Raw genomic sequence first — 22,132 nt, 5'->3', positions numbered from 1 at the left:
ACTTTCAGCTCCCTCCAAAGGTTTTCTATAGGGTTGAGATCTGGAGACTGGCTAGGCCACTCCAGGACCTTGAAATGCTTCTTACAAAGCCACTCCTGGCGGTGTGCTTTGGATCATTGTCATGTTGAAAGACCCAGCCATGTTTCATCTTCAATGCCCTTGCTGATGGAAGGAGGTTTGCATTCAAAATCTCACAATACATGGCCCCATTCATTCTTTCATGTACCCGGATCAGTCGTCCTGGCCCCTTTGCAGAGAAACAGCCCCAAAGCATGATGTTTCCACCCCCATGCTTTACAGTAGGTATGGTGTTTGATGGATGCAAATCAGTATTCTTTTTCCTCCAAACACGAAAAGTTGTGTTTCTACCAAACAGTTCCAGTTTGGTTTCATCAGACCATAGGACATTCTCGCAATACTCTTCTGGATCATCCAAATGCTCTCTAGCAAACTTCAGACGGGCCCGGACATGTACTGGCTTAAGCAGTGGGACACGTCTGGCACTGCAGGATCTGAGTCCCTGGTGGCGTAGTGTGTTACTGATGGTAGGCTTTGTTACATTGGTCCCAGCTCTCTTCAGTTCATTAACTAGGTCCCCCCGCGTGGTTCTGGGATTTTTGCTCACCGTTCTTGTCATCAATTTGACCCCACGGGGTGAGATTTTGCGTGGAGCCCTAGATCGAGGGAGATTATCAGTGGTCTTGTATGTCTTCCATTTTCTAATTATTGCTCCCACAATTGATTTCTTCAATCCAAGCTGGTTGCCTATTGCAGATTCAGTCTTCCCAGCCTGGTTCAGGGCTACAATTTTGTTTCTGGTGTCCTTTGACAGCTCTTTGGTCTTCACCATAGTGGAGTTTGGAGTCTGACTGTTTGAGGGTGTGCACAGGTGTCTTTTTATACTGATAACAAATTTAAACAGGTGCCATTACTACAGGTAATGAGTGGAGGAAAGAGGAGACTCTTAAAGAAGAAGTTACAGGTCTGTGAGAGCCAGAAATCTTGATTGTTTGTAGGTGACCAAATACTTATTTTCCACCATAATTTGCAAATAAATTCTTACAAAATCAGACAATGTGATTTTCTGGATTTGTTTTCTCATTTTGTCTCTCATAGTTGAGGACTACCTATGATGTAAATTACAGACGCCTCTCATCTTTTTAAGTGGTGGAACTTGCACTATTGGTGACTGACTAAATACTTTTTTGCCCCACTGTATGTGGTGAGCGTCATTCATATCAGGTTTTGGCTGTCCATTCAACAGATCAATTTAAAGAATCTGTGTGTATTTTTATTTATTTATTTATTTTTTTTTAAAAAAAGGAAAAACAGATCCAACTATCAACCATTTTTACATTAAAAGAACTGATCTGTTTGGATGAACAGGGCCATCTGTTGTGGTGCTCTGATCAATACTTTGTATAGAGAAGGGTGAAACTCCCAAGATTTGTCTGGATGAGTATTTGTGAGGTTTGACATGAGTGCTATCTCCTCCAACTCCAGAGTATAAGTGGTAGAGGCCCAGGGGAAGTGAATACACATATTACACTCACCTCTTTTGGGTTTGTAGGAGCCCCCTGGCATCATCCGCTGGCCTTTTCCAATCCCTGAATGACGTCTCATGCCCCAGGCTCACTGCTGAAGCCTGTGATTGGGCCTCAGCGGTCAAGTGGGGTTTGCTGATGTCATGATGCTGATGCAACAAATGCACAGACATCATGACACTGGGTCAAAGTGTTGTGATGTCGGCGTGCCCCAACTGACTACTGAGGCCCAGACGCAGGTCTCAGCGATAACCCCAGGCAGTCGGATGTCGCCCTGTGCTGAAATCTATTTTTCTTTCCTTTGTATATTGTTTCTCTCACTGGTATTTTGTTCCTAAGGGCTCGTTCACATCTGCGCTCGATCTCCGCCTGTTGGGTTTCCATCTTCTGCAGACAGAAGACAGAACCCCTGCAGACAGAAGACAGAACCCCGACAGACAGTGTCCGGCCATGAGCTCCGGGGAGTGTTTTGTGCTCTCCATGGCGAAACGTGTGTTGTTGTTTTTTTTTTTGTTTTTTTTTTAACCGGATTCACAGTCCTGCATGTCCGACTTCGTGTCCGGTTAAAAAAAAAAAAAAAAACTGTTTTGCCGTAGAGAGCACAAAACGCTCACCTGCGCTCCCGGCCGGACAGTTTCCAAACCCATTCAAATGAATGCGTTTGAAATTTGACTGCAGGTTTCCGTCTCTTGCCCATTTTCGGGCAGGAAACGAAAAACCTACATAACGGAGGCCAGGGTGCAGATGTGAACTCGGCCTTAGTCTGGTGAGTCACTTCAAATGCTTTTAAAACTTAGAATAGTGTATCGGGTGTCATGTGAAAGATAAGATTCTGACAGGTTTTAACTTTTATTATATCTGGCGATATCCGCAGTTGAAAACACAGCTGGGATTGGCACGTTTAAATGAAGCTGCTTCAAATTCTACCTGCGTTTTCAACAGGGGTTTGCTTCAGGAATAATGAGGGTAAGACTGTGATCTTGTGTGGTCTCATGTTTCATATGACAGCCATGGTCAGTCAGAAGCAATAAAGATTCTTTCGTTTATTAAAAGCCAGTTATTGAATTCCTATGAAAGTGTATACATCTAATTAATTATACAATATTAATAATTGTATAACTAATTTTTTTTATTATTTTTTTTTTGGTGCTGGAGTTGGTAGCTTTTTTGAACTCCAACCGAAATTGTTTTTTTATCCAACTCCATAGCCCCGAGAACAACTGTTCTACATTTTATAGTGGGATTTGACTGTTTTAAGCGACCACCCCCACTTCAGCCCTCTCTGCCATTCATTCTGTTACTTCTAGTGGATAAAAGTCTGACCATGGTCATGTGACTTACAGTCCATAGTCATGTGATAAGCTCAGTGTGTACACAGCTCATTCTAGTCACAGCACAATAATCAGACATCTGTCTGGTAATTCAGCTTTTCACCCCCCCCCCCCCCCCCCCAAAAAAAAAAAAAAAATCTTTGTGAGAATTCCACTATGTGAATATACCCTAAGTGTCACAAAATATCGTCATCAAACATTTTATTTCAGTGTTATTATTATTATTTTTATTTTTTTTTTGTACAGGTGATTGCACCATTGAGGGAGAAAATAAGAGATTTGGAAAAGAGGTAAGTCATTTTGTGACACTACATGTTCATTGATATTACTGGATATTGCTCATTTCTCCTACATACTGTTAAGTAGCATGGCAGTGCAATCCCCCTCCTACACACAGGACCGTATGCATGAGTCGGGTCTGTGGCTGAACGGCACAGACAGCACATGGATGATATCTTTGTGCCACCCCATTCAGGGTTGAGCGATCGGGATCAGATCCCGATCGGCGATCGAGTAAATTTCAGGATTGGGTTCCGATCCCGCCTTAAAAAAAAAAAAAAGAACGGGAACGGAATTCCGATACCGATTGCTCAACTTACCTGCACAGATCCGCTGCCGCTCCCCGTTCTTCTCTCTTCTCTTCTTTCTCCTTCACATGCCTTCAGAGCGCTGTATGCACCCCCGCCTCCCAGGCTAGTGTTAGAGATGCTGGGAGAAGGCGGGGCTTGTCGCTTAGGAGAGTATGAGTGGGTACTGGGAGGGGAGACGTGAGTGATGCACACTCTCCTAAACCACAACAAGCCCCGCCTACTACCAGCATCTCTAACGCTAGCCTGTGAGGCGGGGGGCGCACACGGCGTTCTGAAGGCATGTGAAGGAGAAAGAAGAGGAGCGAGAAGAACGGGGAGCGGCAGCGATTCTGTGCAGGTAAGTGGGGGTACTAAGTAGCCGGGGGACTTTTTTTTTTTTTTCAATCACTACACAGCGGGGAGTCCAAAAATTTAAGCGTTCCATGCTGTGTAGTGAATAGGATCGTTTTTAAAATCCGATCTTCGATCATTAAAAAAAATACCATTGAATTGCATTAGGATCGGAATTGCGATCGGGTTCGAATGGAAAATGATCGGAAATCGGATTTTAAAAACGATCCTGAAATCTCAAGAGCAGCTCAACCCCATTAATTTACTTTGCTGATCCCAGGCCACAAAATGGACAGGAATAGGACATGTCCTGAGTTTTGCACCAGACTCGCAGCCCTGTGATAATACACCGTCAGGTTTCTGGGTCCATAGAATATAATGGTTCAGCGTACTAACTATGAATAGCATGGCTAGCACACTGACAATATTCACAGTCGTGTGCATGAGGTCTTAGATAGTTAATATTCATTATTTACCACGTTTGTGTCGCACTAATTTGGGAAGCTATTAGCAATTCCTGGCAGAACGTGCCCTTGCCAGTATAGTACTGGAGATGTTTTCCCTTCCAATCTGTCTCTGAGTTCATGTAGACCTTTGTTCTGGGGAACTACAATATTTCTAGAAGTAGAAGGTTGTTGACCAGCTAAAACTGATCACATGGGACTTATTGAACCATTATGTGAATAATCCTAAGAAGCATTGCATCTGCAAGTGGGTGCAGGTCTGCTGTGTATAGGAGCTGCTCTCCCAGGACACAAGTACCATGTTTAATCCAGCGGCAGCCCAATCTCTTCTATAGAAAACTGTGGTTTCTCTAGTACTGTATACACATACAACTGGAATGGGTTGCAAAGTTACTATGCACAAGAAACTATGGGAAGAATATGCAAATCTGCCTTCCATGATGTAATTAGGACGACAGTTGCTGCCTCATTGTTGCAAACCAATAGAGGGCGCTCACTGGAATGTGCAAGCCCGTCTTAAGACAGGATTCCAGTGAAACAACCCAATAATGGCTGCTCCCTTTAGCCTCATGCCCGACCTTCCAAGAGGCCTTTGTTTAGCAATGACGCTGGGATTAATACCGGGTATAGTCTCTCAATCGAGGACAGCTGTTTCGATCTGGTTGGATCTCATCAGCCCGATGTAGAGAGGACTATAACCTGGTATAGGTGAGAGGCTTAGACAGGGTTCGGGGGATATTGTCACTCCTTAGGGAGAGACCACCATATAGGTGTGTGGAGACTTGTTAAGCCTTTAGCACTCCACTTTGCAAGGAACTATGGGAAGAATATGCAAATCTGCCTTCCATGATGTAATTAGGACGACAGTTGCTGCCTCATTGTTGCAAACCAATAGAGGGCGCTCACTGGAATGTGCAAGCCCGTCTTAAGACAGGATTCCAGTGAAACAACCCAATAATGGCTGCTCCCTTTAGCCTCATGCCCGACCTTCATAGGCCTATGAAGGTCGGGCATGAGGCTAAAGGGAGCAGCCATTATTGGGTTGTTTCACTGGAATCCTGTCTTAAGACGGGCTTGCACATTCCAGTGAGCGCCCTCTATTGGTTTGCAACAATGAGGCAGCAACTGTCGTCCTAATTACATCATGGAAGGCAGATTTGCATATTCTTCCCATAGTTCCTTGCAAAGTGGAGTGCTAAAGGCTTAACAAGTCTCCACACACCTATATGGTGGTCTCTCCCTAAGGAGTGACAATATGCACAAGAAAGTGTTCCTGTCATCCACCATCATCATGATCATTCACAGTTCGGGTTCTCTCAATATACATTTGAGGACCCTGAGAAACAACTCCTCAGATCGAGAGGAAACTTGTACCTTTCATGATATTACCTCCAAAATAGGGTTATAGTTTAAATCTTTTATGGTTGTAATCTACATAATATTTAAGTTTCTTTGTAATAAAATGATAATTACTTATGTAGTCATATTCTTGTGCTAATCCTTATTTTTGTGTAAATGCTTGGCCATAGCCTGCAGATCACTATGCATGGAGTCTTCCACTAGAGCAGTCCCTATTGAACTTTAAAGGGGTTGTCCACTTTCAGACCAATATTAAGAGACAAATGCTATAGTTTGTATAATAAAAAGTTATACAATTTTCCAATATACTTTCTGTATCAATTCCTCACGTTTTTCTAGATTTCTGCTTGCTGTCATTCATTCTGTTACTTCTAGTGGATAAAAGTCTGACCATGGTCATGTGATTTACGGTCCATGGTCATGTGATGAGCACACAGGTGCACAGCTGATTACCAGGCAGATGTCTGATTATTGTGCTGTGACTATAATGAGCGGCACCTGTGTACATCACATGACCAGGGACCGTAAATCACATGACCATGGTCAGAGTTTTATCCACTAGAAGTAACAGAATGAATGACAGCAAGCAGAGATCTAGAAAACCGCGAGGAATTGATACAGAAAGTATATTGGAAAATTATATATCTTTTTATTGTACATTTGTTTGTCAATATTGGTCTGAAAGTGGCCAACCCCTTTAAGCAGTCAGTCATGTCTTCATATGAACAAAATGTTTTTTGTTTTTTCCTGTTTTTTGATCAGTTCCTCCATTTCTGAGTTACTTATTTATTTTCTTTACGTGCTAATAATCTATTTGGTGCAATGATGACATGACAGCTGCTCTCATTGCTGCAAAGAGCTATGCTTTCCAGTACCCAGTTTCTCCCTCCATCTCCGCTATGAGTGACATGTACACGAGCTGGCACTGTCTGTCATTGCAGGGATGTAGCTCTTTAGTTCATTGAGAACAATGGTGATGTGCTCTTTACTCCTAACATCTCATTAGCATATGGAGGGGGCTAATATCTCAGCAAAGGAGACAAATCGGAAAGCATAAAATAGTGTTTTATTCATGTGCACCCTGGTTATCTGTTGGTTCCTATCGCTCAATGGGGACTGTTCTGGCGACAGACTCCCTTTAAAGGTAATTTTGTATAATGTGACCCCGCTAGCTTTGGGGGTCTTTTATGTTGAGGTAGTCCCTGTGTTCATGTATATTTTTAGCCCATGGTAACTGCAAATCTTTTTCTGTCCGTTCCCATAAATGTAATACTGATGTTCGATCACAGCAGTAAAATGTTATAGATTTAGTACTACAAGAGCTGACAGTGCTCCCTATGAAAGAAATAGTTTGAGAGGGTTATTTAGTTGTAGGTGGAGTGCAGTTTTCTGGCTTATGCTTCCATATGGACCATATATACTTCACAGTCTGAAAGGTTTGAGAATCGGGTCACTTACTGAACTCTGAATCAAACCCCTTTTGTGATTTCTAGTTGAGGTTTTCCGCTAAGAACTATTGGGAGTATTTTAACACTTGATATAGGAAAAATATTGAGCACAAACTTTACATTTGGTCAACGTTCCCTCATATATTGGGGAATATGCCAACTCAAACTCTTTTCTTTTGTGTATAATAGTTTAGAATTTTATATATATATATATATATATATATATATATATATATATATATATATATATATATATATATATATATATATATGAAGAGCTCAACGGAAAAATGGCCTAAGTCCACATTTTGTCATATTTCAAATTATTACCTAGAAAGCTTCTTTGTACCTCGTTCTATGCATTGGGTTTACAAGGTACCTAGGATTAATGACCTAAGTCCATATATTTCAATGCAGAAGAATTTACATTCAATGAAATAATGGCCTAAGTCCAATACAAACTTACTTACTTCACTCTCGTTGGTCATTTTTTCATTGAAATCGTGACTTCCGGTCTGTTGTTTATATTAGTGTAAAAACTTTGTCTTATTGTTTAAAAGGCTCTAAATCGACTTTTGCACATATTTAGCGCCGAAAAGGGAGGCAGGTAATTATTATTCTTCATCGTTTAATAATAGTAGTAATTAATTAATAATATTAAATAAATAATATTTATACATGAAGCTGCAATTTTTTTAATAAATAATACAATTTATGATTAGGATTAACGGTGTTCATTAGCTGATTACATTGGATAGATATATTCCACAATAATGCCCGTTTGCTTTAGGCTAAAACTTTAAATTTCATTTTTCTCACAATATTGATTTTTGGACTTAGGCCATTTTTCCGTTGAGCTCTTCACATATATATATATATATATATATATATATATATATATATATATATATATATATATATATATATATATATATCACACACGAAAATATCAAAACACACTGACTACAAATATTGTTCGAGTATTTTCTCTATATATTTGCCTATGATGGTTAGGATGCAGCAGCTACACAACTAGATGTATATGTAGTTTCCTGTATAAGATATTTTCCCGCATTGTTATTTTTGCTTGTTTCTTTATTACAGCTTTATGCAGAAATACCCACCTGTGAAATTTCTGTCAGAAAAAGACAGGAAGAGAATTTTGGTAAGTATATGGAATGTCTGTCTGGCCTACATAAGCAAGGAAATGCTTGCCGTGCCTTTTGTATTTCTATGTACAGTATATCCTAGCACTGTAGCAAGTCAATAACAAAACCAACTCCGTTTTTATTGTCCCTGATCTCAGGGGTCTTTAAATTGAGAGTTTGTGTTTTGTGAGGAAAGCTGAAAATGGAAAATAACAACATGTAGCAATGATATTTTTTTAAGATGTCAGGTTTTCTCACTAGACCACCTGTTTCTACATGGAGACCCAAAAAATGAAAAGGAATGTTAACATTTACCGTATTTTTCGGACTATAAGACGCACTTTTTTCCCCCAAATTTCGGAGGAAAATGAGGGTGCGTCTTATAGTCTGAATGTGGGGGGAGGAGCGGGGGGATTTGCAGCATGACCGCGCTACTGCCACCGCTGGTTTTCGTCAGCGGCAGGAGCGTGACAATCTGCAGGCCCCGGCAGCTAAGACACTCCCCGGCATCCGCCGGTCTATTACAGCAGATGCCGGGGAGTGTCTTAGCTGTCGGGGCCTGCAGATTGTTACGCTCCTGCCGCTGAAGAAAACCAGCGGTGGCAGTAGCGCGGCCATGCTGCAAATCTGCTCCTCCTCCGCAGGTCCCGGCAGTCAGTTAGCCCCGGAGCTGGTCCCCACCGGCCCCATACCTTTAGTGATGCAGGCCGGCTCCTGCACGGCGAGGCCGCAGGAGCCGACCTGTTCCGATGACAGCCGGGAGCCTAATGAAGGCTCCCAGGCCTGTCATAGATATATATTACTATCGCGGCTGGTCTATGACACTCCGCGATAGTAATGTATAGAATCTCCCATAGACGGCAATACACTTGTATTGCCGTCTATGGGACTTGCAATCAAATGATTGCAGGTTCAAGTCCCCTAGACGGGGGATAATAAAATAATAATAAAAAAAAAAAAAAAAACACTTAAAAAAAAAATATAATAAAAAATAAAATAAATAAAAGTTCACCTCCTTTCCCTAGAATACATATAAAAGTATAACATTACTGTGAAACATATACATTAGGTATCCCTGTGTCTGAAAATGCCCGGTCTACTAATATTTTTATGTACAGTGAACGTCAAAATCAAAAGTGCTAAACCGCCGGGTTTTTCTCACTGTTTTGCCTCTGAATTAAATAAAAGGTGATCTAAGCAATAAACATTTCCCAAAATGGTATAACTAAAAAGTACACCTGGCCCCACAAAAAAAATGCCCTATACATCCCCATACAGCTGCAGGGTCACCTGTCAATGTGGTCTTGCAGCTGTTCCAAAACTACAACTCCCATATATTAAATATTTTACCATTTTTTGCCTGAAAATTTTTTTTCCCTATTTTTCTCCTCTAAAACCTGGGTGCGTCTTATAGTCCGAAAAATACAGTAACGGTTCCTAAATAGAGATGAGCGAGTACTGTTCGGATCAGCCGATCCGAACAGCACGCACGCATTGAAATGAATAGATGCACCTGGTACTTCCGCTTTGACGCCGGCCGCTTAACCCCCCGCGTGCCGGCTACGTCCATTCATTTTAATTCGTGTGTTCTGTTCGGATCGGCTGATCCGAACAGTACTCGCTCATCTCTATTCCTAAACGTATATTTGAGAAAAAGAAACCTCAGTTAGATGTTACTAATCTATGGATCCGGCAGGGCACGGTAGCAGGCTGTGTATGTGTTATGTATCACATTTATTCTTTTATGATAAAAAGGCGGAGGGCTGAAATGCCTCTTTAGGTGTTTTCACAGTTTTTCCGAAAATATCAAACGTATGCGCTAAATAAAGTTCACTTTTGTATGTGGTGCATTTTAAGTCCTTTATCTGCTCCTTTTTTGGCCGTATTTTCCACACTCCGACTTTTATCCCCTATCTACAGGATGTCACTTATCGGTAGAGGTTCAACTGATGGCATCTTAAAGGGATATTCCCATCTCAGTGATCTTATTTAGCTAGTACATTGCTATATCTCCCTTGCTGTGTTTTCCCAGATACAGCTAAATCTCTTAGTATTTATTGCCTAGGTTACAGACCTGTTTGCAAGTCCGGGTGATGACTTCTTCCCTGCTCCCTTCCATACACATTCTCCTCTCACCCTCTTTCTGCATATTGTTTTATGCTTTTCAGGCCTGTTAAGGGCTAGATCAGTTTCTGAAGCAATGCTTTTGTTATCTCTATATGTAAATGCGGTTTACAGCAAGCAGGAAATGTGTACAAGAATGAGCTGAAAAGCAGTGTGTTGGAGAAGAAACAGGAGGGCAGATGAATTCTGAGCTGAAAAAACACCTTAAAGTGATCAGCAGAATAAGGGATTTTCATTCTGTGGGATTTCTGGGAGGTCTATCTCTGGCAGTCCCATAGAAGTGAATGGAGAAGAAGTGATCTAGATGCACACAGGAGCTCCATTTGCATAGTGTACTCATGGGCCCCCATTCTCTTTTTCGATGGAGGGTCTTGCCAGTGGTACTCTTCCAGTGGTCGCACCTATAAATAAGGAATATATGTATATAAAGTTTTCCCAGGAAGGCTCAGTTATTAAAGCCACTCAATGAATTATTTATGTCATTGTAAAATTGTTGCTCACAAGTCTTATTTTTCCTTGGATTCCTGCAACTTTGTCAAATAACTTTTTTGTTTTTGCAGATAACAGGAGGTGCCGGTTTTGTGGGTTCACATCTCACAGACAAACTTATGATGGATGGTCATGAGGTTACTGTAGTGGACAACTTTTTTACCGGTAGGAAGAGAAATGTGGAGCACTGGATTGGCCATGAGAACTTTGAACTCATTAACCATGATGTTGTGGAACCACTTTACATTGAAGGTAAATACTTCATTGTATTCATGTAGACATTCCTGTAGCTTATCCTTCAGAAGAGTTTAGTCGGACAGTAAGTGCATATATCTTCATGTACTTGTAATAAGTTTTCCCTAGATATACATTATGTGGCCCCTAAACGGTGCCTAAAATCCAACATTTGGCTATTTAATCTCCATAGATCAGCATAGGTAGTAATCTGGTAGAATAAATCCTAGCCTGAACCTAATATGATGGAAGAAAAGGGGCTATACGAGGTGACTAATCATCTGTAAATGTTTTATTTTGGTGCATATAAATGGTCATTTTTGTTGTGGGGATGTCACGATTTTCACACGTTAATAGATTTATTTATCTTTTTTATTTTATGCTTTCCAAATTCCACAAGTTTTACCTATGATTTTTGCTTTAGTTGAAATGAACAGTCATGTAAAAATCCTATACTTTTGTGATTCCCGGGGAACTCAGCCATGCAATTCCCTTCCTCCTTACTGTCCTATGTCTAGGCCTTAGACAACTGGCTGGAGCAGCAGGATTATTTAGACAGGATTTCTACATGACTGTTTTTCAACTAATGACAAAATCTGTAACAGATTAAATTCATAAAAGATGGAGTGTGCAATAAATATATTAAGGGAGCGTTCACACTACCGTCATTGTCCGACAGGTAGTGTCCGCTGCTAATGTCCGTTCAAAATCTTGCACGGACATTAGCAGCGGACACTAGCTGTGTCCGTGACATTTTTCATTCATTTAAATGGCGATCGGGTGCGTTCTTTTGCACTCCGTGCCCTTCCTTCACTGTCTGCTTGTAAAGATGTCCGACTTTTCAAGCATATAGCAAAACCCGACATGTCAGGTTTTTTTGTCCGCTTGAAAAGTCGGACATCTTTACAAGCAGACAGCGAAGGAAGGGCACGGAGTGCAAAAGAACGCACCCGATCGCCATTTAAATGAATGAAAAATGTCACGGACACAGCTAGTGTCCGCTGCTAATGTCCGTGCAAGATTTTGAACGGACACTAGGAGCGGACACTACCTGTCGGACAATGACAGTAGTGTGAATGCCCCCTAAGAAGTGATAAAATCATGACATCTCCACATCAGAGATCCAGCTTTGAAATAAGTCTTATGCACGAAAGAAATGTATTACACTTTAAACAACCCTTTTCTTACACCCTGTTAAATGTCAAGGAAAACAATTTTTTTTAGCCAGGGCTTTTTCAAAGTGGATGCCCATTTCATCTGATCACTTACAGAAGATTTTCCCTGCTTTTATTACCAAAGTGACAAGCATTCGCTATACAACCCTTGTATTCACCATAACATACACATAAAAATTTGTTACATAGTTAACATTGCATTAACTTTACATTGCAGCTGGGTGGTTACCTTAGGGCTAGTTCACACGTAAAAACTGCCTGGCTTATTTTGGTCCCCAAAAAAACCGCTTCCTAATTAGAAAGCGTTATTTTGACCTTGAGGCGTTTTTTGGAGCGTTTTCTGGAGTAATTTTTGGTAAAAACTGCTTCAGAAAATGCCAGCTGGTTTTCCCCTCCCCTAAAGTGAATGGACTGTGAAAAAAAATAAAAAGAAACGCTAGTTTTTCGCCTCCCATTCACTTCTATTGCTTTCTTCAGGCGGAAAACTGCTAGCAGAAAAATGAAAGCTAGCGGTCTCCATAGACCACCAATGTATGGTGACAGCGAATTTCGCCTCAAAATCTGCCTCATTGCCCCCATGTGAACTAGCCCTTAGACTGATGTCCTGCCTGTCTTGCAGATATGTGTACTGCATTCTGTGCTCTGTACGTTTTTCAATAAACTTGAGAATGTAGATCATGGCCCCTTGTAGATGACTGTCGTGTGGGTCAGTGTGCTATCCATGCTTTTTTTTTTTTTTTTTTTCTCCTATGGGCCTGTATACACGACCATGATTTATTTTGGCGGTCCCATAATCCGGGCCGTATCATATAGGACAGGTCCTATTCCTGTCCTATTTTGCGGCTCATGCTTCCATGGCTTCTAGTCATTTAATGTAAGGAGCCACGGAAGCATGGCCTGTGCATGGGCGGAACACGGGACATTCCCATGTCCCCTGCTAGCAGCCCGTGCTTTTAATTCACGGCAGTTTGCTTGCAGCAAGGTTGTCTGCAACCGGCCTAACTCTAAACTATTCAGCAAGTGGGGTGGTGGCATCATTTCACAAAGGGAAGCAACGGACGTCTAGCCCTTGCAAGAACAGAAATGGAAGAGAGGACAACACTGTAATAAATGGCAAGAATGCAGGAAAGTAGTTGCCAAGAGGGCATTTGCATATAACTAGGTAATTTGCAATTTAAATATGTTCCCGTTTTTGGGGTTTTGCGTTTTTGTTTTTGTTTTTTTTTTTTGGAAAACTGGAAAATCCCTTTAAGGAAAGCATAGCATAGTGTAATCTATGAGAAGTAAATAGACTATGCTCGTCTCCTTTTAATATTTGGATTATATAAGATGCACCTCTGTACTTTGTTGTTGTGCTGCCATCTACACAAGCATTGCCTGACGGTTATCTGATGTTTTCTCATGCAGAACCATTTCATGTGACAGATATCAGGTCCAGGGCAAACATTCAATAAAAATCTGTCCAAGCATTATCAAATGACATTTTAAGGCATGATCACTAGATGATCTGAATGATCCAACTCTGTTGGAATTGAGTGTAAAGAGCTTGAGAATAAAGTAAAAATTTCAGACTCAACTTAACAGTAACCATTGCATGTGTCTGTTTTTCCTTACAGTGGACCAAATTTATCATTTAGCCTCTCCTGCATCTCCTCCAAACTACATGTATAATCCTATCAAGACCTTAAAAACCAACACTATAGGAACCCTGAACATGCTGGGTGAGTTTTATATAGCTGTGCCGCTTGAAGTAACTGCTGTACATCTTACAAGCTTACAGTGTAAGAGAAGTCTTCTATGTACTTCTGGCTGCTTGTGTGACTATAGATGGGATCTTATTCACAAACAGCAAGCAGTTTTCCTGTTTTTCTCATAGATTGCTTTTGTCCTATGTCAGTGGTATTTTAGCTGCATGATGTCTGCATGTGTTCAGTGGTTATCCTATTTTATGTTCACATGAGCTTTTAGTTATTTATTTGCTATTGTACAGTTACTGTTAGCTGAATAACATGTAAATAAACCAGCACTAGTTATAGTGGATAGGGAAGAGGGCACACTGCTGCTTATTGTATTTGCCCACAACCTGAGAGAGAAATTTAAAATGTCCTGCAGCCATAATGGGGATATTTGCAGTGTAAAACGTATTGGACATCATGTATGAAGGTTTATTCACCCAAAGAAAAGGCTGCCCAGAAAGACCCTGCACATCAACTTTTTCATGAAAAATCAAATACCTTTTTAAAGTGTCCCTTGTATTCATGTGTCTGTCCATATATTAATAATGAAGTTGAAAGAGTGGCCAGTAATTAGGACTTCTCTGCTAATTTCTTTTTATAAAGCCAAGTTTCCAGAAAGTATTTTTTTTTAAAGTAGTTTTTTTTTTTTTTTTTGTTTTGTTGGGTTTTTTTTATGGTTATGTGACTTTCCTGTTCAGCTTGGTCAACAGCAGCAATAGACCAGCAGCATCCACCAATGTCATAAGTTAGAACCACAATTTAATTTCCTGTGTTCATTTGAGAACTGGGATTTTGTTGATGGGGTACTGATCTGCTCAAACCACTTTAAAAGGCTTACCAATTATATGTGACAGTGATCAAGAAAAGTATGCAATGTATCGCATCAGACTTTACACAAAACTAGCTTGTCTGCAGTGTCTAGTACAGCATTTGTGCCACACAAAAAGCTGATTCAGGCATCATGGATATCAGAAAACACTAGTGTATGGCCAAAGGGGTTGTCCTGTTTAAGACCAATATTGGGAGACAAATATTGTTTGTATAGTGAAATGTTATACAATTTTCCAATATATTTTCTTTAGCAATGCCTCACGGTTTTCTAGATCTCTGCTTGCTGTCATTCATTCTGCTTACTTTTAGGGGATAATAAAAATCAGTCCGTAGTAATGTGATGAGCACAGGTGTACTCCTCGTTATCATGCAGATGTCTAATTACTGTGCTGTGACATTAACGAACTGTGCACTTTTGTGTTCATCACATGACCATGGACCGCATATCACATGACCATCAACAGAATTCTCTCCACTAGAAGTTAACGGAGTGTTGGACAGCATGCAGAGATCTAGAATTCTGTGACGAATTGATACAGAAAGCATTATACAAGAAATACTTGTCTCAATACTGGTGTGAAACTAGACAAATCTCTTAAGTCTAATATATATATATATATATATATATATATATATATATATATATATATATATATATATATATATATATTATATATAACTTCTGGAATCTTCTGGATAAACATATAGCTGGGATGATTTAGGAAAACCTGCACTCGCAGGGGGTTGGACCCGATGGCCCTTGAGGTCCCTTCCAACTCTACCATAAAAATAAAAAAAATAAAATATATATAACTATTTATTATAAAGTGTGTATGTATATATAGAATCGTACATTGACTGTAAGGGAGCCTTCTGTACAAGATAGCACTAGTGAGATAGTTCTTCACAACAATAAGGTTGACTACCAGTGGTGCCAGACTCTCCTACACAATTTGGGAAGTCCCGCTGTCATCACTCCACTACTGAGCTTTAGCGTTGTAGCTGCTTTGACTCACCAGAGGGCGTCCCCTGCTACACTTGGCTGGAGTGGAACAGCTAGGGACCTGTCAGTGACATGTCTTTAACAGGAGCAACGCAGATCCACTGTGTGGGGGAGCTCATCCACCATTGACACTTGCCAACTCTAATAGTTTTGGGTCTTAGTCTGGTGTGTGCATTGTTATTCATGGGGGGGGGGGGGAATAAGACATCCCCTGGAAATAAGCCCTAACCTGTCTTTCGGACTAAAAATAATATAAGACCCTGGCTTATTTTCTGGGAAACATACTTAATAATAAAGCTGGGCTAGTGTGGGCTAAATTAAAATCGCAATTAATCATGCCCCTTTTAAACTATGTCTCTTTTACAGTATGTGTTGGGGAAACCTTACGAGATTTGCCTGGTGGTTTTGTTTGGACTTAATATGATGAGACTGAAACTGCTATTGTTATACTCTGAGGCCTAGGGAAATGAGCAAACATTACAAAAAAAAAAAAAGTGTTGTGATCTTCAGTCGTGGCTCCCTGTTTCCTTTGGCACTTCTGACTAACGACTGGGACTGTTGAGGCCAATGATTGGGTTTCAGCAGGTCACATGGTCCTCGCAGCATCATGACTCTTGGATCTATGCATTGTGATGCCACGTGAGCTGCTGAGGCCCAATCAATGGTCTCCGAAGTTAGTGAAAGCACTAAAGAAAACGGCAAGCCGCATTGGAACTCAGGAAAGGTAGATTACTGGGTTTGGGGGGGTTTTTTTGGTTTTTTTTTTCCTATTAACTTTTCAAATGGAGTGCATAGATACAGCTTGTAACATAAGCACTGCTGCTTCCCTTTTTTAAATGCAGGAGGTTTTTGACATGGTAGATTTTTTAGTAACTGCAGTAGTACTACAGTAGATTTCTACTTTATCAAGGTTGCCTACTTCTGATGTATATTCTTGTCTTTACTAGGATTAGCAAAGCGTGTTGGAGCTCGACTGTTACTGGCATCTACTTCAGAGGTCTATGGAGGTAAAGTCGTAATAGTGTCAGCATACATTAGTCTGTATAATTGGTGCATAAGTTATTGCATTAAGAAGCATATTGCTAAAGAGGTTTACGCTTGAAATGGCTTTCAACATTGTTCCTATGTCTCATTATCTATTACCACCAGTTTCCCGCTGCAAAGTAAAAGATTAAAAACCTCAAGACTGTATGAAATTCTATATGGCATGGTTTTAGTTTGAACTTTCATGTCATATTTTGATCTAATCATTCCTTTCAAAGCACACATTCCAGATAATTTATTTTCATGTTTTTTTTTTTTTGTTTTTTTTTTTTTTACTATTCTATGGTTACTATAAGAAATATTAAATAAGCCTATCTTTTATTTGTATCATCAGATCCAGAAGTACACCCTCAAAATGAAGACTACTGGGGACATGTGAATCCCATCGGCCCCCGAGCTTGCTATGATGAGGGAAAACGCGTAGCAGAGACCATGTGCTATGCATATATGAAACAGGTTGGTACCGTGTGTCAGGGTCTGGTGTTGCTAGGTGGGGTGGCATCGACACACGTCCAGTTTCTTTTAGTCCAAAACAATAGTACAGTTTTATTTTCACTCAAAAAAGGTAGTGCAGCAACAAAAGGAAACAATACAAAAATAAATGCCTGTCCGGCTAGGCTCTAACTAAACATAGAATAGGTTACCTCACCTAGAATAAAAGAAATCCAAAAGCCAGTAGAATCATTCAGGACACAGCTCCAAAAATATGACCTCTCTGTTTGCTCTCCAGCCAAACACTGCCAACACTGTCTTAAGCCTCCTTGATGAGGAGACTCTCTGCAGCTGAGTCGCTGCTGGAACTTCCCCAAAGTGTGGACTGGAGGGGGGGTGGAATGACAGGTCCCACTACCAACCTACCTGTCATTCCTAAAAATCCAGCCCAATATTTAGGATTTATCAAAATGCTCAGCAGATGAAAGTTGTCTGCTAAGAACAAACATTCCTGGAGTTTTCTCAGACTACTCAGGTGGGTGAGATGTACACCCTCCATTACCTGTCCAGGGTTCTGTTGAATTACCTAGTATAAGGCACCGAAAAATAACGCATGCCCAAAAATCATTGCAGCTGGCTGAACACTGTGCGATGTGCTCGGTGTGCACAGGAAATCCGGCTGCTGCCTCTGCTGTGGTATCCACTGTCCCTACTGCTGTAGGCTGAGCTCTCCCAACTCATGCCAGAGGCAGCAGCCGGCATACAGTAGAGGCAGCAGCCGACTTTACTGTGCACACGGAGCACAGTACACAGCATCGAGCCGGCTGCAATGCCAGTGAAGTGAGGCTCTCCAGCGCAACCATCGGAAGCCTCGCTAAGCCCCGCCCACCACTTCCGCTACCGGGACGAACAGCAGCACTAGCGCTGCTATGAAGATGGGGAAGGTAAGTAGGATACCTCCCCCCAGCACAACCTACAACCGGCGTGGAAGTGGAAGGAAGTGCCGGCATGACTGGGGACATGTGAAAATAAGACTGGTCCTATATTTAGGATGACAATTTAATATAAGACACGGTCTTATTTTCGGGGAAACACGGTAGACTTATAAAGAACATGGTGTAATCCTTACTACATCTCACCTCCATTCTGTTATTTATTATCATTGTAACAATCCTTTATTCTGTACTGGTGTTTTTCCCCAACATAAAATGGGGAAAAAAAATTGTGGGCACACAAGCATTTCTTGTCCTTAGTTGTTTATCATCACCAGTTTCATATTTTTACTGTGCACAGTAGTTGTCTGTGTAGTGAAAGCATTACTGCATTATCCATTGTCATTATAGGCTGCAGGGGTGTTGTACACTTATTGATTCTCAGCAGCTATTGAATAATGAGATCTTAGGGATACAACATTAAAGTGACCTAGACCTATTTACTGCTTAACCGCAGAACCTGTGTGCGCACCATTCCCTACAGGTGTCAGCCGTATGTTACGGCTGACAATGCCCCGTAACGCCCGCGGTCGGAACCGGGTTCAATCGCGGATGTTAACCCCTGAGATGCCGGCGGTCAACAGACCGCCGGCATCTCCGGGGTTTCAGTGTAATATGGTGCCGATCGGCAGCCCCCGCACTGATTTCTGGGGGTGCCGGTGTTCGTAGGGGCCAGCCCGGGGTCTGATCGGTGACCCCAGGTCTGCCCCATCACTTAACCCGTCCTCGTACCTGGTTGATCCTGCCGCAAAGGAAGCTGTCAGCCTGTGCGTCTACACAGGCTGACAGCTTCCTATACTCTGTAATACACGTGTAACACGTGTATTGCAGCGTATATATAGTGAAGCAGTCATCAGCCGATCACTGCTTCAATCCCCCATGGGGACAGAAAAAAAAAGTTAGAAAAAAGTAAAAATAAAAAAGTTTAAATAAGTTTAAAATAAATTAGAAATAAATAAAGCCCCAAAAATCCCTTTTCCCCATATAAAATGTTTTTATTATGTAAGATAAAGAAAAAGAGAAAAAAATTACATATTTGGTATCACCGTGTCCATAATAACCTGAACAATAAAATTAAAACATTATTTAACCCGAACGGCATAAAAAAAACCCGTAGAAAACTGCACAAAATGATTATTCACCACCTTTCCCTTACAAAATGTTCAATAAAAAGTAATCAAATGGTCAGATGAAAACAAAAATGGTACCAATAAAAAGAAGAGATGTTCCCGCAAAAAAAATAAGCCTTCAACCAGCTCTGTCTAGTGAAAAATAAAAACGTTATGCCTTTCAGAAGATGGCGAAATAATGCAAAAATAATTGATTTATTTAAAAAAATAATATAAATGAGGTATCGCCGTAACCGTACCGACCCGCAGAATAAAGGTAACACATTACTTATGCTGTACGCTGCCCGGGAAAAAAAATAAATGCTAAAAAGCAATGCCAGAATCGGTTTCCTTTTGCATCCCACCCAGAAAGAGTTAATAAAATGTAATCAATAAGTTACAGGCACCCAAAAATGGTGGCATTGAAAAGTACATCTAATACCGCAAACACCAAGCCCTCATATGGCCACATTGCCAGAAAATAAAAATCTAGCTTGTACAATGTGAAGACAAAAAACCCAAAAGTCGCCAAATCATTAGGACATAAGTGGCTGCGATTAGAAGGAAATGTGTAAGCGGTGCGAGCTTATTTAGAGCTTATGAGAGATAATACACCAGCGCTGATCCCCCAGAATGCCCCTCTTCCCCGTCCGTGTCATAGGAGCTAGTGGGAAAATAGAATAGGATTTGGTGTACCCAATTTACTCCGCACAGCTTACATATTTTCTTCGGGGTTACTAATGCACTCTACATCACTTGATAAATTCTTTGAGGGGTGCGGTTTTCAAAATGGGGTCACTTTCTAGAGGTTTCCACTGTTTTGACACCTCAAGGGCTTTCTAAATGCGACATGGTTCCTGAAACTGATCACAGCCAGATCTGCCCTCTAAAAGCTCCTTGGCGCGCCTTCCCTTCTGCGTCTCGTGGTGCGTCCATATATTAGTTTATACCCACAAGTGGGGTACTATGGTAGTCGGGAGAACTTGCATAACAAATTGTGGGATGCGTTTTCTCCTTTAACCCCTTGTGAATGTGCAAATTCTAGGGCTAAACAAAAATATTAGTAAAATAAAATCAAATTTGAAAATTTCACCTCCATTTTGTCTTAATTCCTGTTAAGCACTTATAGGGTTAAATTACTAGGTATATGTTGTTTTGGCTTATTTAAGGGGTGCAGTTTTGAAAATGGGGGTTTTAATACAAGGGTCTTTCAAAACCCCTTCATAACTGGATTAGTCCCTTAAAAAATGGGTTTTGGAAATTTCTTGTAAATTTTGAATATTGTTGTTTCCCTTGTAAACCTTCTAATGTCCGTAAAAAATAAAAGGGTGACTAAAGTTTGATGCCGACATAAAGCAGAGATCTGGGACAAGAGATTTATGATATAATTTTGGCGGTCTGACTATCTGTATGCAATGCACATCATTTCAAACTATATAAAATGCATATTTTTCAAAATTTCCACCAAATTTCCTATTTTTTCATAATTAAACACAAAACATATCAACCAAGTAAGTTAAGTAAGGTAAGTTAAAGCATTCCAAAGTTATTGCCACATAAAGTGACACATGTCAGTTTTGAAAAATCGAGCTTGGTCAGGAAGTCAAAAAGTGCCATCGGCGGGAAGGGGTTAAATTAGGCCAGGGGAGGTGGGGGGAAAAAAAGCCCAAAACTCTCCTGTCCCCAGTGCTCCAGTGCAGACAGTCACAATTGCAACATAATTGGCCATCTTGGCTATAGCCGGAATAGCGAGGGCTGCTGACTTTGGGGCCCAACGCAAAGCATGTAAATAGGTCAGCAATACCAATGCTGCTTCCAAAATAATTTTGGTTTTTTTTTTGCATATGCAATATATATATATGTCTTATTTAATATCATAAATGGTAGACTTTTGTTTTTAAAAAACTTGGCAAAGTGACACATTTTTATCTTAGTACACCAAAGAAGTTCCAAATAATTTGATAAACCTGATTTACAACAAGCCCGCAACAGGAAAAAGTGCTAGGCCGAAATCATAACATATAAACATATCGAAAAACTTGATTGAAGACTAGTGATGAGCGAACCCCAACAGCAAAGTTCGGTTCCGTGCTGAACTTTGTGGGTTCGGCTCATCCCTAAACCTCAGAAGCCAATCAACCAGCTTTAAGTCCACAGGCCCAAAGACCTCACAGACGTGCCCAGTATGGGCATGGCTGTGATTGGCCAGGCGAGACATGTGACCCCTCAGTATAAGAGGCAGGGTCACAGGTCCCCTCGCCATTCCATCTAGTTAGGCTAGGTAGGCAGAGGCTGCAGCTGAAAATAGGGACAGTCAAGGCCTTACGGCTCATTCACATCTGTGTCCGATCTCCGTCTGTCGGGTTTCCGTCTTCTGCAGACAGAAGACGGAAACCCGACAGACCGTGTCCGGCCATGAGCGCCGGGAAGACCCATAAAAAAGAAATTGTGCAGGACATCTAAAAATAAAATAACAGGTGTGTCATATAGTAACTCTTCCAAAGGAAATCTTTCCCAAAATTAGGCATAATACAAGGAGCAGGATGAGGCAGGACTGAGATCAGAAACTAAATGAAAAATCAAGCAGCAAACACCCAGAATGTACATTAAAAGTACCTATAAAACCCCTGCAAAAAGAGAAGGTAAAATGGGCATGGAACAAAGAGCAGACTTGCACCTACCACACAAGTTTGTCCAAAAAGCTTTGTTTGGAAACTTTGAACAATACAGCTTTTGTAATAGTAGCGAG

At 40.9% G+C, this 22,132-nt stretch overlaps 1 protein-coding gene across 5 annotated transcripts in view; it reads left to right on the top strand.

The window, feature by feature from the left end:
- The window catches only part of UXS1 (UDP-glucuronate decarboxylase 1), a 43,695-nt gene that overhangs the window by 8,394 nt on the left and 13,169 nt on the right, over window positions 1–22,132 (top strand). For all 5 annotated transcript variants that reach the window (XM_075265139.1, XM_075265138.1, XM_075265135.1 and 2 more), the window contains exons 4-9: window positions 3,122–3,165; window positions 8,171–8,231; window positions 10,899–11,079; window positions 13,853–13,957; window positions 16,754–16,813; window positions 17,185–17,306. In XM_075265139.1, coding sequence (XP_075121240.1) covers window positions 3,122–3,165; window positions 8,171–8,231; window positions 10,899–11,079; window positions 13,853–13,957; window positions 16,754–16,813; window positions 17,185–17,306 — 573 coding nt within the window. The remainder of the gene's footprint in view (window positions 1–3,121; window positions 3,166–8,170; window positions 8,232–10,898; window positions 11,080–13,852; window positions 13,958–16,753; window positions 16,814–17,184; window positions 17,307–22,132) is intronic.

This window comes from Leptodactylus fuscus, chromosome 2 (genome assembly GCF_031893055.1).
Source record: "Leptodactylus fuscus isolate aLepFus1 chromosome 2, aLepFus1.hap2, whole genome shotgun sequence".
NCBI classification, from domain to species: Eukaryota; Metazoa; Chordata; class Amphibia; order Anura; family Leptodactylidae; genus Leptodactylus; species Leptodactylus fuscus.
The sequence above is the reverse complement of the archived record's forward strand: the minus strand, read 5'-3'. Positions and strand labels throughout refer to the sequence as shown.